At 44.6% G+C, this 14,900-nt stretch overlaps 1 protein-coding gene across 3 annotated transcripts in view; it reads left to right on the top strand.

Annotated features, from left to right (window-relative positions):
- stxbp4 (syntaxin binding protein 4) overlaps positions 1-14,646 on the top strand; it is a 42,687-nt gene extending 28,041 nt beyond the window's left edge. Inside the window, exons 18-21 of one of the 3 annotated variants that reach the window (XM_034558013.1) lie at positions 6,771-6,887; positions 7,867-7,916; positions 12,219-12,355; positions 12,471-14,646. In XM_034558013.1, coding sequence (XP_034413904.1) covers positions 6,771-6,887; positions 7,867-7,916; positions 12,219-12,355; positions 12,471-12,484 — 318 coding nt within the window. In that variant the 3' untranslated portion in view covers positions 12,485-14,646. The remainder of the gene's footprint in view (positions 1-6,770; positions 6,888-7,866; positions 7,917-12,218; positions 12,356-12,470) is intronic. The other 2 variants (XM_034558012.1, XM_034558011.1) reach the window with 2 other exon arrangements.
- Positions 14,647-14,900: the final 254 nt, after the last annotated feature.

The raw sequence follows: 14,900 nt of genomic DNA on the forward strand, positions 1-14,900 counted from the left end.
GTCCATATAACGAGCTCCCTCTAGTGGTCAAACAAGTTCACGTCCATATAACGAGCTCCCTCTAGTGGTCAAACAATTTCACGTCCATATAATGAGCTCCCTCTAGTGGTCAAACAAGTTCACGTCCATATAACGAGCTCCCTCTAGTGGTCAAACAAGTTCACGTCTATATAACAAGCTCCCTCTAGTGGTCAAACAAGTTCACGTCCATATAACAAGCTCCCTCTAGTGGTCAAACAAGTTCACGTCCATATAACGAGCTCCCTCTAGTGGTCAAACAAGTTCACGTCCATATAACGAGCTCCCTCTAGTGGTCAAACAAGTTCACGTCCATATAACAAGCTCCCTCTAGTGGTCAAACAAGTTCACGCCCATATAACGAGCTCCCTCTAGTGGTCAAACAAGTTCACGTCCATATAACGAGCTCCCTCTAGTGGTCAAACAAGTTCACGTCCATATAACGAGCTCCCTCTAGTGGTCAAACAAGTTCACGTCCATATAACGAGCTCCCTCTAGTGGTCAAACAAGTTCACGTCCATATAACGAGCTCCCTCTAGTGGTCAAACAATTTCACGTCCATATAATGAGCTCCCTCTAGTGGTCAAACAAGTTCACGTCCATATAATGAGCTCCCTCTAGTGGTCAAACAAGTTCACGTCCATATAACGAGCTCCCTCTAGTGGTCAAACAAGTTCACGTCCATATAACGAGCTCCCTCTAGTGGTCAAACAAGTTCACGTCCATATAACGAGCTCCCTCTAGTGGTCAAACAAGTTCACGTCCATATAACGAGCTCCCTCTAGTGGTCAAACAAGTTCACGTCCATATAACGAGCTCCCTCTAGTGGTCAAACAAGTTCACGTCCATATAACGAGCTCCCTCTAGTGGTCAAACAAGTTCACGTAGACGTAACAAGCTCCCTCTAGTGGTCAAACAAGTTCACGTAGACGTAACAAGCTCCCTCTAGTGGTCAAACAAGTTCACGTAGACGTAACAAGCTCCCTCTAGTGGTCAAACAAGTTCACGTCCATATAACGAGCTCCCTCTAGTGGTCAAACAAGTTCTCGTAGACGTAACAAGCTCCCTCTAGTGGTCAAACAAGTTCACGTCCATATAACAAGCTCCCTCTAGTGGTCAAACAAGTTCACGTAGACGTAACGAGCTCCCTCTAGTGGTCAAACAAGTTCACGTCCATATAACAAGCTCCCTCTAGTGGTCAAACAAGTTCACGTCTATATAACGAGCTCCCTCTAGTGGTCAAACAAGTTCACGTCCATATAACGAGCTCCCTCTAGTGGTCAAACAAGTTCACGCCCATATAACGAGCTCCCTCTAGTGGTCAAACAAGTTCACGTCCATATAACAAGCTCCCTCTAGTGGTCAAACAATTTCACGTCCATATAACGAGCTCCCTCTAGTGGTCAAACAATTTCACGTCCATATAACGAGCTCCCTCTAGTGGTCAAACAAGTTCACGTCCATATAACGAGCTCCCTCTAGTGGTCAAACAAGTTCACGTCCATATAACGAGCTCCCTCTAGTGGTCAAACAAGTTCACGTCCATATAACAAGCTCCCTCTAGTGGTCAAACAAGCTCACGTCCATATAACGAGCTCCCTCTAGTGGTCAAACAAGCTCACGTCCATATAACGAGCTCCCTCTAGTGGTCAAACAAGTTCACGTCCATATAACGAGCTCCCTCTAGTGGTCAAACAAGTTCACGTCCATATAACGAGCTCCCTCTAGTGGTCAAACAAGTTCACGTCCATATAACGAGCTCCCTCTAGTGGTCAAACAAGTTCACGTCCATATAACGAGCTCCCTCTAGTAGTCAAACAAGTTCACGTAGACGTAACAAGCTCCCTCTAGTGGTCAAACAAGTTCACGTAGACGTAACAAGCTCCCTCTAGTGGTCAAACAAGTTCACGTAGACGTAACAAGCTCCCTCTAGTGGTCAAACAAGTTCACGCCCATATAACGAGCTCCCTCTAGTGGTCAAACAATTTCACGTCCATATAACGAGCTCCCTCTAGTGGTCAAACAAGTTCACGTCCATATAATGAGCTCCCTCTAGTGGTCAAACAAGTTCACGTCCATATAACGAGCTCCCTCTAGTGGTCAAACAAGTTCACGTCCATATAACGAGCTCCCTCTAGTGGTCAAACAAGTTCACGTCCATATAACGAGCTCCCTCTAGTGGTCAAACAAGTTCACGTCCATATAACGAGCTCCCTCTAGTGGTCAAACAAGTTCACGTCCATATAACGAGCTCCCTCTAGTGGTCAAACAAGTTCACGTCCATATAACGAGCTCCCTCTAGTGGTCAAACAAGTTCAAGTAGACGTAACAAGCTCCCTCTAGTGGTCAAACAAGTTCACGTAGACGTAACAAGCTCCCTCTAGTGGTCAAACAAGTTCACGTAGACGTAACAAGCTCCCTCTAGTGGTCAAACAAGTTCACGTCCATATAACGAGCTCCCTCTAGTGGTCAAACAAGTTCACGTAGACGTAACGAGCTCCCTCTAGTGGTCAAAAAAGTTCACGTCCATATAACAAGCTCCCTCTAGTGGTCAAACAAGTTCACGTAGACGTAACGAGCTCCCTCTAGTGGTCAAACAAGTTCACGTCCATATAACGAGCTCCCTCTAGTGGTCAAACAAGTTCACGTAGACGTAACGAGCTCCCTCTAGTGGTCAAACAAGTTCACGTCCATATAACGAGCTCCCTCTAGTGGTCAAACAAGTTCACGCCCATATAACAAGCTCCCTCTAGTGGTCAAACAATTTCACGTCCATATAACGAGCTCCCTCTAGTGGTCAAACAATTTCACGTCCATATAACGAGCTCCCTCTAGTGGTCAAACAAGTTCACGTCCATATAACGAGCTCCCTCTAGTGGTCAAACAAGTTCACGTCCATATAACGAGCTCCCTCTAGTGGTCAAACAAGTTCACGTCCATATAACGAGCTCCCTCTAGTGGTCAAACAAGCTCACGTCCATATAACGAGCTCCCTCTAGTGGTCAAACAAGTTCACGTCCATATAACGAGCTCCCTCTAGTGGTCAAACAAGCTCACGTCCATATAACGAGCTCCCTCTAGTGGTCAAACAAGCTCACGTCCATATAACAAGCTCCCTCTAATGGTCAAACAAGTTCACGTCCATATAACGAGCTCCCTCTAGTGGTCAAACAAGTTCACGTCCATATAACAAGCTCCCTCTAGTGGTCAAACAAGTTCACGTAGACGTAACAAGCTCCCTCTAGTGGTCAAACAAGTTCACGTAGACGTAACAAGCTCCCTCTAGTGGTCAAACAAGTTCACGTAGACGTAACAAGCTCCCTCTAGTGGTCAAACAAGTTCACGTCCATATAACGAGCTCCCTCTAGTGGTCAAACAAGTTCACGTAGACGTAACAAGCTCCTTCTAGTGGTCAAACAAGTTCACGTCCATATAACGAGCTCCCTCTAGTGGTCAAACAAGTTCACGTAGACGTAACAAGCTCCTTCTAGTGGTCAAACAAGTTCACGTCCATATAACGAGCTCCCTCTAGTGGTCAAACAAGTTCACGTCCATATAACGAGCTCCCTCTAGTGGTCAAACAAGTTCACGTCCATATAACGAGCTCCCTCTAGTGGTCAAACAATTTCACGTAGACGTAACAAGCTCCCTCTAGTGGTCAAACAAGTTCACGTCCATATAACGAGCTCCCTCTAGTGGTCAAACAATTTCACGTAGACGTAACAAGCTCCCTCTAGTGGTCAAACAAGTTCACGCCCATATAACGAGCTCCCTCTAGTGGTCAAACAATTTCACGTCCATATAACGAGCTCCCTCTAGTGGTCAAACAAGTTCACGCCCATATAACGAGCTCCCTCTAGTGGTCAAACAATTTCACGTCCATATAACAAGCTCCCTCTAGTGGTCAAACAAGTTCACGCCCATATAACGAGCTCCCTCTAGTGGTCAAACAATTTCACGTCCATATAATGAGCTCCCTCTAGTGGTCAAACAAGTTCACGTCCATATAACGAGCTCCCTCTAGTGGTCAAACAAGTTCACGTCCATATAACGAGCTCCCTCTAGTGGTCAAACAAGTTCACGTAGACGTAGCGAGCTCCCTCTAGTGGTCAAAAAAGTTCACGTCCATATAACGAGCTCCCTCTAGTGGTCAAACAAGTTCACGTAGACGTAGCGAGCTCCCTCTAGTGGTCAAAAAAGTTCACGTCCATATAACGAGCTCCCTCTAGTGGTCAAACAAGTTCACGCCCATATAACGAGCTCCCTCTAGTGGTCAAACAAGCTCACGTCCATATAACAAGCTCCCTCTAGTGGTCAAACAAGTTCACGTCCATATAACGAGCTCCCTCTAGTGGTCAAACAAGTTCACGTCCATATAACGAGCTCCCTCTAGTGGTCAAACAAGTTCACGTCCATATAACGAGCTCCCTCTAGTAGTCAAACAAGTTCACGTCCATATAACGAGCTCCCTCTAGTGGTCAAACAAGTTCACGTCCATATAACGAGCTCCCTCTAGTGGTCAAACAAGTTCACGTCCATATAACGAGCTCCCTCTAGTGGTCAAACAAGTTCACGTCTATATAACGAGCTCCCTCTAGTGGTCAAACAAGTTCACGTCCATATAACGAGCTCCCTCTAGTGGTCAAACAAGTTCACGTCCATATAACAAGCTCCCTCTAGTGGTCAAACAAGTTTACGTCCATATAACGAGCTCCCTCTAGTGGTCAAACAAGTTCACGTCTATATAACGAGCTCCCTCTAGTGGTCAAACAAGTTCACGTCCATATAACAAGCTCCCTCTAGTGGTCAAACAAGTTCACGTCCATATAACGAGCTCCCTCTAGTGGTCAAACAAGTTCACGTCCATATAACGAGCTCCCTCTAGTGGTCAAACAAGTTCACGTCCATATAACAAGCTCCCTCTAGTGGTCAAACAAGTTCACGTCTATATAACGAGCTCCCTCTAGTGGTCAAACAAGTTCACGTCCATATAACGAGCTCCCTCTAGTGGTCAAACAAGTTCACGTCCATATAACGAGCTCCCTCTAGTGGTCAAACAAGTTCACGTCCATATAACGAGCTCCCTCTAGTGGTCAAACAAGTTCACGTCCATATAACGAGCTCCCTCTAGTGGTCAAACAATTTCACGTCCATATAACGAGCTCCCTCTAGTGGTCAAACAAGTTCACGTCCATATAACGAGCTCCCTCTAGTGGTCAAACAAGCTCACGTCCATATAACAAGCTCCCTCTAGTGGTCAAACAAGTTCACGTCCATATAACGAGCTCCCTCTAGTGGTCAAACAAGCTCACGTCCATATAACAAGCTCCCTCTAGTGGTCAAACAAGTTCACGCCCATATAACAAGCTCCCTCTAGTGGTCAAACAAGTTCACGTCCATATAACGAGCTCCCTCTAGTGGTCAAACAAGTTCACGTCCATATAACGAGCTCCCTCTAGTGGTCAAACAAGTTCACGTCCATATAACGAGCTCCCTCTAGTGGTCAAACAAGTTCACGTCCATATAACAAGCTCCCTCTAGTGGTCAAACAAGCTCATGTCCATATAACAAGCTCCCTCTAGTGGTCAAACAAGCTCACGTCCATATAACGAGCTCCCTCTAGTGGTCAAACAAGTTCACGTCCATATAACGAGCTCCCTCTAGTGGTCAAACAAGTTCACGTAGACGTAACAAGCTCCCTCTAGTGGTCAAACAAGTTCACGTAGACGTAACAAGCTCCCTCTAGTGGTCAAACAAGTTCACGTCCATATAACGAGCTCCCTCTAGTGGTCAAACAAGTTCACGCCCATATAACGAGCTCCCTCTAGTGGTCAAACAAGTTCACGTCCATATAACGAGCTCCCTCTAGTGGTCAAACAAGTTCACGTAGACGTAACAAGCTCCCTCTAGTGGTCAAACAAGTTCACGTAGACGTAACAAGCTCCCTCTAGTGGTCAAACAAGTTCACGTAGACGTAACAAGCTCCCTCTAGTGGTCAAACAAGTTCACGTAGACGTAACGAGCTCCCTCTAGTGGTCAAACAAGTTCACGCCCATATAACGAGCTCCCTCTAGTGGTCAAACAATTTCACGTCCATATAATGAGCTCCCTCTAGTGGTCAAACAAGTTCACGTCCATATAACGAGCTCCCTCTAGTGGTCAAACAAGTTCACGTCCATATAACGAGCTCCCTCTAGTGGTCAAACAAGTTCACGTCCATATAACGAGCTCCCTCTAGTGGTCAAACAAGTTCACGTCCATATAACGAGCTCCCTCTAGTGGTCAAACAAGTTCACGTCTATATAACGAGCTCCCTCTAGTGGTCAAACAAGTTCACGTCCATATAATAAGCTCCCTCTAGTGGTCAAACAAGTTCACGTCCATATAACGAGCTCCCTCTAGTGGTCAAACAAGTTCACGTCCATATAACGAGCTCCCTCTAGTGGTCAAACAAGTTCACGTCCATATAACAAGCTCCCTCTAGTGGTCAAACAAGTTCACGTCTATATAACGAGCTCCCTCTAGTGGTCAAACAAGTTCACGTCCATATAACGAGCTCCCTCTAGTGGTCAAACAAGTTCACGTCCATATAACGAGCTCCCTCTAGTGGTCAAACAAGTTCACGTCCATATAACGAGCTCCCTCTAGTGGTCAAACAAGTTCACGTTCATATAACGAGCTCCCTCTAGTGGTCAAACAAGTTCAGGACTGAGAAGTTCGAGTGTTGACAGAACGAAACGTCTCCATTTTAGGATGAGAAGGACGAGCTGAAGAAGAAGGTCGCCGTCCTGGAGTGCCAACTACGGAAGAGCGAAGCGGCCAAAAAGGGTTTTGAGTTGTCGACGGGAAAGCTGTTGAGCTTTGTGGAGGTGAATGAACTCTGATTCTTCTTCTTGTATTCAAACCTCAGACCAACAGGTCTCCATTAAAACCTTCATCAACTTCACCCTACTGAGACGAAACACACCTGTCACTCAAACTGGCGTGTTCTTAATTATGTTAACAATAAATATATATAAATATACAAAAATATTATTTAAACGAGTGAGCATTACAACAATTCGGGGATATTAGCTATGGAGACAAATGTACCGGGCTGTCAACATGTTTACAAAGCTGCATTCTCTCTCCTGACCACCAGGGGGCGACTCCTCTGGTTGTATAGAAGTCTATGCTTCATGTGTTAAAGCTGCATTCTCTCTCCTGACCACCAGGGGGCGACTCCTCTGGTTGTATAGAAGTCTATGCTTCATGTGTTAAAGCTGCATTCTCTCTCCTGCCCACCAGGGGGCGACTCCTCTGGTTGTATAGAAGTCTATGCTTCATGTGTTAAAGCTGCATTCTCTCTCCTGACCACCAGGGGGTGACTCCTCTGGTTGTATAGAAGTCTATGCTTCATGTGTTAAAGCTGCATTCTCTCTCCTGACCACCAGGGGGCGACTCCTCTGGTTGTATAGAAGTCTATATAAATGACTCTACTTCTCTTGATGTATTCCCTCAGTAAACATTGTAAACATTAGTTTTTGGTCTCAATCTCTAGTTTCAAGTCTTCTTCAATACAGAATGATGTTCATTTAGTAAATTATGGTCATTTAGAGTCAAACAGACCATAAAGCAGGGGATGCTTTAGGGCGGGGCTTCAAGGTGATTGACAGGTCAACAAAGACGACCTGTTGTTGGCGCAAGAGCTCGCTGAGTGCACAGGACACTTCCAGCAGGATTATAGTTCTTATTGTTAGTTATTATTTAATAAAATTATTATTAAATAATAACTAACAATAAGAATAAGAACATCAGAGAAATAAAAAAAACATTGTATTTTAATTTTTCTCTCTGTTTTGTCTGCAGAACATTCAAGAATTTCTACTTGAGAGTCACGGACCAACAAAGAGCTACAGGTAGTGTGTGTGTGTGTGTGTGTGTGTGTGTGTGTGTGTGTGTGTGTGTGTGTGTGCGTGTGTGTGACCCCAACATTAGCGCAGAGCCCATTAGCCACACACACACACACACACACACACACACACACACAGGTCCAGCTTGGCCCACTTCAGCCCCGGTAGGACTATTGCTTCGTTCTCCTTCTGTTCCTCAAACCTTTCCTTCCTCTCTTCTTTCCTTGTCTCCTTCCTTGATTCCTTCTTTCCATATGTTCTCGTTTCCTTTTATTCCTGCTTTCTTTCCTTCCTCCTTAATTGTTTATATTTTACTGTCCTTTCGCTCTTTTCCTTCTTTCCTTATTCATTTTGTCCTCTCAGTCTTTGTTTCCTTCCTCCCACATTTCTTTTCTTCTTTCATCCCTTTGTTCTTTCTATATTTCTTGTTTCCTTTTGCTCTCTTCTTTAACTCTCCTCCCTTCCTCTTTTCCTTATATAATTAATGTCTTTAATACGTTCCTTTTCACTCCTCACATGGTTCCTCTCTCTCTTATTGCTTCCTTGCTTGTTCTTTCCTTCTTTCCTTCCTCTGTTACTCAAACCTTTCATTTCCTTTTTAAATCCTCCCTTTCTTAGCTTCTCCTCTTGTCCTTCTTTCTTTCCCTGTCATTCCTTTCCTTCTTCTGCATCCTTCTGATCTCAAACCAGAGGGTATGAGAACATGTTCCATTTTATTGATGCCGTTGTTTCCTTCTTGTCGTTACATTTTAAAGCAGCCTTTGACCTGAACTATATCTCCTCCCTGCATGTAAACTGAGTCTCTTTCCGGTAATCTCGCCTCCTTTATGTTTTCCTGCGGTTCCAATCCGTCTCTTGGTGAACCATAACATGGGTTATCAGCGCCTTCTGCTTGGTTGTGTAAGTCACATTCAGTAAACCAGGTCCTTCGGTCCTGTTATCGAGTCACCCAGCCGTGACGCCTCCTGCCTGCTTTCCTTTTTAGTCCAGGTCAGTGGGACACCTCCTCAAGTCTTTCATAACCACAGGACCCTCAGCCGGGTTCTTCCCTTTCTTCTATATCTGTTTCTGGGCCGCTCGTAACAGGAAATGTAGGTTGTCCGGCGGTTCAGTTCGCTGAAGACACAAAGAGTTTCATCACTAAAACCACTAAAGAGTCACTCAACATCAGAGTAAAGAGGTTCATGGAGAAAACACTCATTTAATGTAATCTGTGTAAATGACGTGAGCAAACAAAAAGAGTATTAGCGTTAGAAAATGTTAGCTCTAGGAAATAAAACAAACGTTAGCTTTAGGAAAAAAAACGTTAGCTTTACGAAACAAAACAGACGTTAGCTTTAGGAAACACAAAGAACGTTAGCTTTACGAAACAAAACAGACGTTAGCTTTAGGAAACACAAAGAACGTTAGCTTTACGAAACAAAACAGACGTTAGCTTTAGGAAACACAAAGAACGTTAGCTTTACGAAACAAAACAGACGTTAGCTTTAGGAAACACAAAGAAGGTTAGCTTTATGAAACAAAACAAATGTTAGCTTTACGAAACAAAACAGATGTTAGCTTTAGGAAACACAAAGAACGTTAGCTTTACGAAATAAAACAAACATTAGCTTTAGAAAACACAAAGAAGGTTAGCTTTATGAAACAAAACAAATGTTAGCTTTACGAAACAAAACAGACGTTAGCTTTAGGAAATAAAACAGATGTTAGCTTTAGGAAACACAAAGAACGTTAGCTTTACGAAATAAAACAGATGTTAGCTTTAGGAAACACAAAGAACGTTAGCTTTACGAAATAAAACAGATGTTAGCTTTAGGAAACACAAAGAACGTTAGCTTTACGAAATAAAACAAACATTAGCTTTAGAAAACACAAAGAAGGTTAGCTTTATGAAACAAAACAAATGTTAGCTTTACGAAACACAAAGTAAACAAACGTTAGCTTTAAGAAACTAAAACTAAACAAACGTTAGCTTTATGAAACAAAACAAACATTAGCTTTAGGAAACACAGGTTAGATTTATGAAACAAAACAAATGTTAGCTTTACGAAACACAAAGAACATTAGCTTCAGGAAACAAAACAAACGTTAGCTTTAGGAAACAAAACAAACATTAGCTTTAGGAAACACAAAGAAGGTTAGCTGAAGGAAACAAAACAAACATTAGCTTTAGGAAACAAAACAAACATTAGCTTTACGAAACACAAAGAACATTAGCTTCAGGAAACAAAACAAACGTTAGCTTTAGGAAACAAAACAAACATTAGCTTTAGGAAACACAAAGAAGGTTAGCTGAAGGAAACAAAACAAACATTAGCTTTAGGAAATAAAACAAATGTTAGCTTAAGGAAACAAAACAAACGTTAGCTGTAGGAAACACAAAGAACATTAGCTTCACGAAACAAAACAAACGTTAGCTTTAGGAAATAAAACAAATGTTAGCTTAAGGAAACAAAACAAACGTTAGCTTTAGGGAACACAAAGAATGTTAGCATTAGGAAATAAAACAAACGTTAGCTTTAGGCAACAAAAAGAACGTTAGCTTTCAAAAACGTATCACCACTCTGAACTACAGCATATTACATAAAAGGTATATATACTTTTCAACATTTAACTATTTTCTTACAACCGTTGGCGTGTTGGTAATTCTAGACTTACATTGTACTCTTTTATCAAGAAACGTAATCGCTCAGGAGAGAAGGAGCGGAGGATTTCATTGTTCAGCTAATCACTTCGGGTGTTGTTAGCAGACACAAATAATAGATATTTGGAACGACCGGCGTGTGAACAGCTGTAACCATGGCAACGTGTTCCTAAAGCTCGCAGGATGTGACGAACATCAACCAGCAGCTTCACGGTGTTATTGAAAGCTTTCCGTCGCTCCTCAAACCACTGAACCGACCAAAGAGGCTCTTATGAACAGCAGGTCCTCAACCAGCTCTAGAGGTTAGCTAATGAACGCTGGTCAGAGATTCTGCAAAGTTATACGTTCTTCATTAGATGAAACATATTTACTTTCTACGTGACAATCAACATTTTACTGGAGCAAAAGATCGAGGTCACGGGGGTCACGGGGTGTTAAGGACCCAGATGCAGTACAACAGAACAGGTGAATCCCTTTGAACCCACAACACACAAACAATCCAGGGTCTGCTTATGGGGCAAAAGGCCAAGAACGATCTGGCAGTGAGTGAAGCTGGGGCTTAAATACCAGAGGGCGTAGTGCAGCAGAGTGGACAGGTGAGAGGGATGGAGCTGATGAGGTATAGTATATATATATATAAAGAAAAATATATTTCTTTTAAATATATTTATATTATATATATATAAACTCTTTATTTGGCAAAGACTTGCGACGAGTGAAAATGAGTCACTGTGAAGGCCTCGGGGCTTCAGAGTCTCAGGGCCTCCAGGCGTCAGGGCCTCAAGGCGTCAGAGCCTCAAGGCGTCAGGGCCTCAAGGCGTCAGGGACTCCAGGCCTCAAGGCGTCAGGGCCTCAAGGTGTCAGGGCCTCTAGGCCTCAAGGCGTCAGCGCCTCAAGGCGTCAGGGCCTCGAGGCCTCAAGGCGTCAGGGCCTCGAGGCCTCAAGGCGTCAGGGCCTCAAGGCGTCAGGGCCTCGAGGCCTCAAGGCGTCAGGGCCTCTAGGCCTCGAGGCGTCAGCGCCTCAAGGCGTCAGGGCCTCGAGGCCTCAAGGCGTCAGGGCCTCAAGGCGTCAGGGCCTCAAGGCGTCAGGGTCTCAAGGCGTCAGGGCCTCTAGGCCTCAAAGCGTCAGCGCCTCAAGGCGTCAGGGCCTCAAGGCGTCAGGGCCTCAAGGTGTCAGGGCCTCAAGGCGTCAGGGCCTCAAGATGTCAGGGCCTCAAGGCGTCAGGGCCTCAAGATGTCAGGGCCTCGAGGCCTCAAGGCGTCAGGGCCTCAAGGCGTCAGGGCCTCAAGGCGTCAGGGCCTCAAGGCGTCAGGGCCTCAAGATGTCAGGGCCTCTAGGCCTCAAAGCGTCAGCGCCTCAAGGCGTCAGGGCCTCAAGGCGTCAGGGCCTCAAGGTGTCAGGGCCTCAAGGCGTCAGGGCCTCAAGATGTCAGGGCCTCTAGGCCTCAAAGCGTCAGGGCCTCAAGGCGTCAGGGCCTCAAGGCGTCAGGGCCTCAAGATGTCAGGGCCTCTAGGCCTCAAAGCGTCAGGGCCTCAAGGCGTCAGGGCCTCAAGGCGTCAGGGCCTCGAGGCCACGTCCTTCAACATGGTCATCCTGTTGGTCAACTCTCCCTGGGACCTGTTTGTAGTCTTTCCCTGTTGACTGGTCCTTCTCTTATTTTGCAGCTCCGGAGACGTTAAAGTGGGGGCGTCGTCTCAAGGCCTCCCCCCCCGCTACAAGAAGAGTCCCTGGACGGCGGCCACGCTCGCCCAGGAGGCGAAGGAGCTCACGAGGACTGTCAGAGCCATCCTGGAGGTGGACTGTAAGTGACCCGGGCTCTACGCATGCCGGTCTGCATGTCCTCTTCCTCTGTGTTCCCCTGCAAGCCGAACCAAAGTGACCCTGCTGCTGTGCGGTCTCTGTCCTCCCCGTTGCAGTGCTGACCTTCTAGAGGACCCGGCCGAGGCGTCTGCAGGACATCAGCAGCCAACCCAAACCCTCTCCTCCCCGACACCTCCTCATCTCCTCACCTCCTCATCTCCTCAGTACCTGCTAGCAATGGACTCTTGTCTTAATGAAACAGTCAATAAGCCACCCAACGGCGGTTTGATTCCGGCGGTTTAACCTAAATGACATGCATAAAGGTGCCATCATCATTTAAATGAATAATGTGTGTTTTAATAGACGCTCGTCACTCTCTGAAACAACCAGTGGATCTTTTGGAAGGAGAGCGCTGGTCAGTGGACGGACTCCTGGACAGTTTGAAGCTTTTGGAAGCACCTTATTCATTATGGGAGGGAATTGGCTCCAAAATACAGGAAGCTATCGTGGGCCTTTTGTCTTGAGATCAAAGTGGATGTTATGAATCCATCTTCTAAATTAACTTATTGTCCTGTATGTGACCGAGCTACCGAGCTAACGAGCTACCGAGCCAAACCAATAGAACCAGACGGGAGGTGACTGTGTTAGTGGTGTTACTGGGCTCTCATTTATAAAACATGTTTTACACATTTAGGATCCACACTAGAGAGATTCTGACTCATCCAAACTATGAATATCAATGCAGATGACTCGTTAGCGTTGATGAACAGAAATGAGCCGGTCGTCCTCTCGTGATCGTGCATCCATCCGGCAGCATTATGAGCAGGATGGATATGAGACTGCCGACAGCACTGAGGACATATTGAGCCCAATATCATTTGAGATTTATATTGTATTCATATGAGTTTATATCTTTCTTACGGAATAGTTTAGCTGCTGGTTTTAATGTGCATTATAAAGTTGAAACAAGTACAAAATGTAATAAATCATCACCGCCTGGGCTGCGTACAGGAGTGTTGTTACAGATCATGTGATTTACAGATGAATGAGAACTGGTGCTCGAGTTATGTAAACGGGCCGTATTAATGTCACATAACATTACCATACCAGTTGACATTTTTTTAAGTCTGATATTCCGATTCTCTTACAAGAAGTAATTTGAGAGCGACTCTTTTCTCCAACGTCCTGGGAAAAATGTTTTCAAGCAACTGGAAAAAAGAACAGCAACTGTAAGCTTCTCATAAAAACTACATTTAACAACGGTCATGAAGTATCAGCCGGTCGGCGGTCGATCAATCTGTGCTCAGCACGTGAGCTCAGAACCACAGAGAGCAGAGCATTGTGGGTAAAGCGAGCGATGGACAGAACGTCCTTTAGATTCACTCCACCTCAACAACACCTTCATGTAGCACGCAATACAAACCTTTCACATCATGTGGTTTCCACTTCCTGTCGAGATACAATAATAGCTTATATGGATACAACTGTAGCTTCCTGCCTGTGTTCAGCTTCGTGCTTCAGATTAGCAACCAGACAAAGACAGACCACAGAAACATGAGGCCCAAGGAAGAAGGCAGACAATAGAGGAACCACAACGTTCATGTTGGAATGTGGCCAGTAAAGGACAGTTCTAGCCTAAGTGGACGCTTTAGATGCTTTCATTTGCTGTTTGTCCTGTATTCTTTTTCTGAGTAAATATTCTGAAACAAACTTTTCATGAGTTCTTCTTCTTCTGTGCAGAAGCTTGTTATGATTCCCTGATTATTTCAGATTGTAGCAGCTGGAAGTCTAAATAGATCCCCTGGGCCTCGACTGATATACTAGAATAAAATGTAAAAGGTCTTTATTCACTGTTAAGATCATTCAAGACATTAAGTATATATATAGTGACAAGCGTATCATAGCAATGTTTAGCATTAGCATTGTACTGTGCTAACGTTAGCTCCTCTAACATTTTAGAATTCTCTTTCAACATCTCTGGGTGATGAGTATGACTATTACGCAATATTTTACATGATGAGCTCCAAATCCATGAAACCGGTGATGAGAGTCAGCAGAACGACGTTCATGGGATTGGCCAGTCTGCTTTCGAGGGGCGGGACTTAGCTTTGGGTCAATTGGCTGAATTAAGCTAAAGGTCGTCAGCATAGAGAGAAACTCAACGTCCCAGTCCAGCTCTCAAAATACCAGTGAGGTGGAAAGGGGAAAGCACAATATTTAAAAGTCTTTCAATTAGTATTATACATATTTGCCATCATCTGGCAGGTCGAGGACCCGAGCTGCATGCTGAGACTTTGGCTGGAAGCTTTACATCCAAATTCACCCCAACGGACTCCAGCTGCCCAAATATTCAGCGTTTGTCTCCTTTAAACTTAATTTAAACTTTGATTCAATGAATCATTAAACATGTGTAACAATAAAGGTGATGATAAACTTGAACCAACATCTGCCTGTGTCTATTTGCCATTCTTGTGAAAGGAGTCTGTATTAAAGATATATAACTGGCTATAGGAACATCATCTTCTGCACCTCTGAAGTATTCAGAG

The sequence above is a fragment of the Cyclopterus lumpus genome, chromosome 19 (genome assembly GCF_009769545.1).
Source record: "Cyclopterus lumpus isolate fCycLum1 chromosome 19, fCycLum1.pri, whole genome shotgun sequence".
Classification (NCBI taxonomy): domain Eukaryota; kingdom Metazoa; phylum Chordata; class Actinopteri; order Perciformes; family Cyclopteridae; genus Cyclopterus; species Cyclopterus lumpus.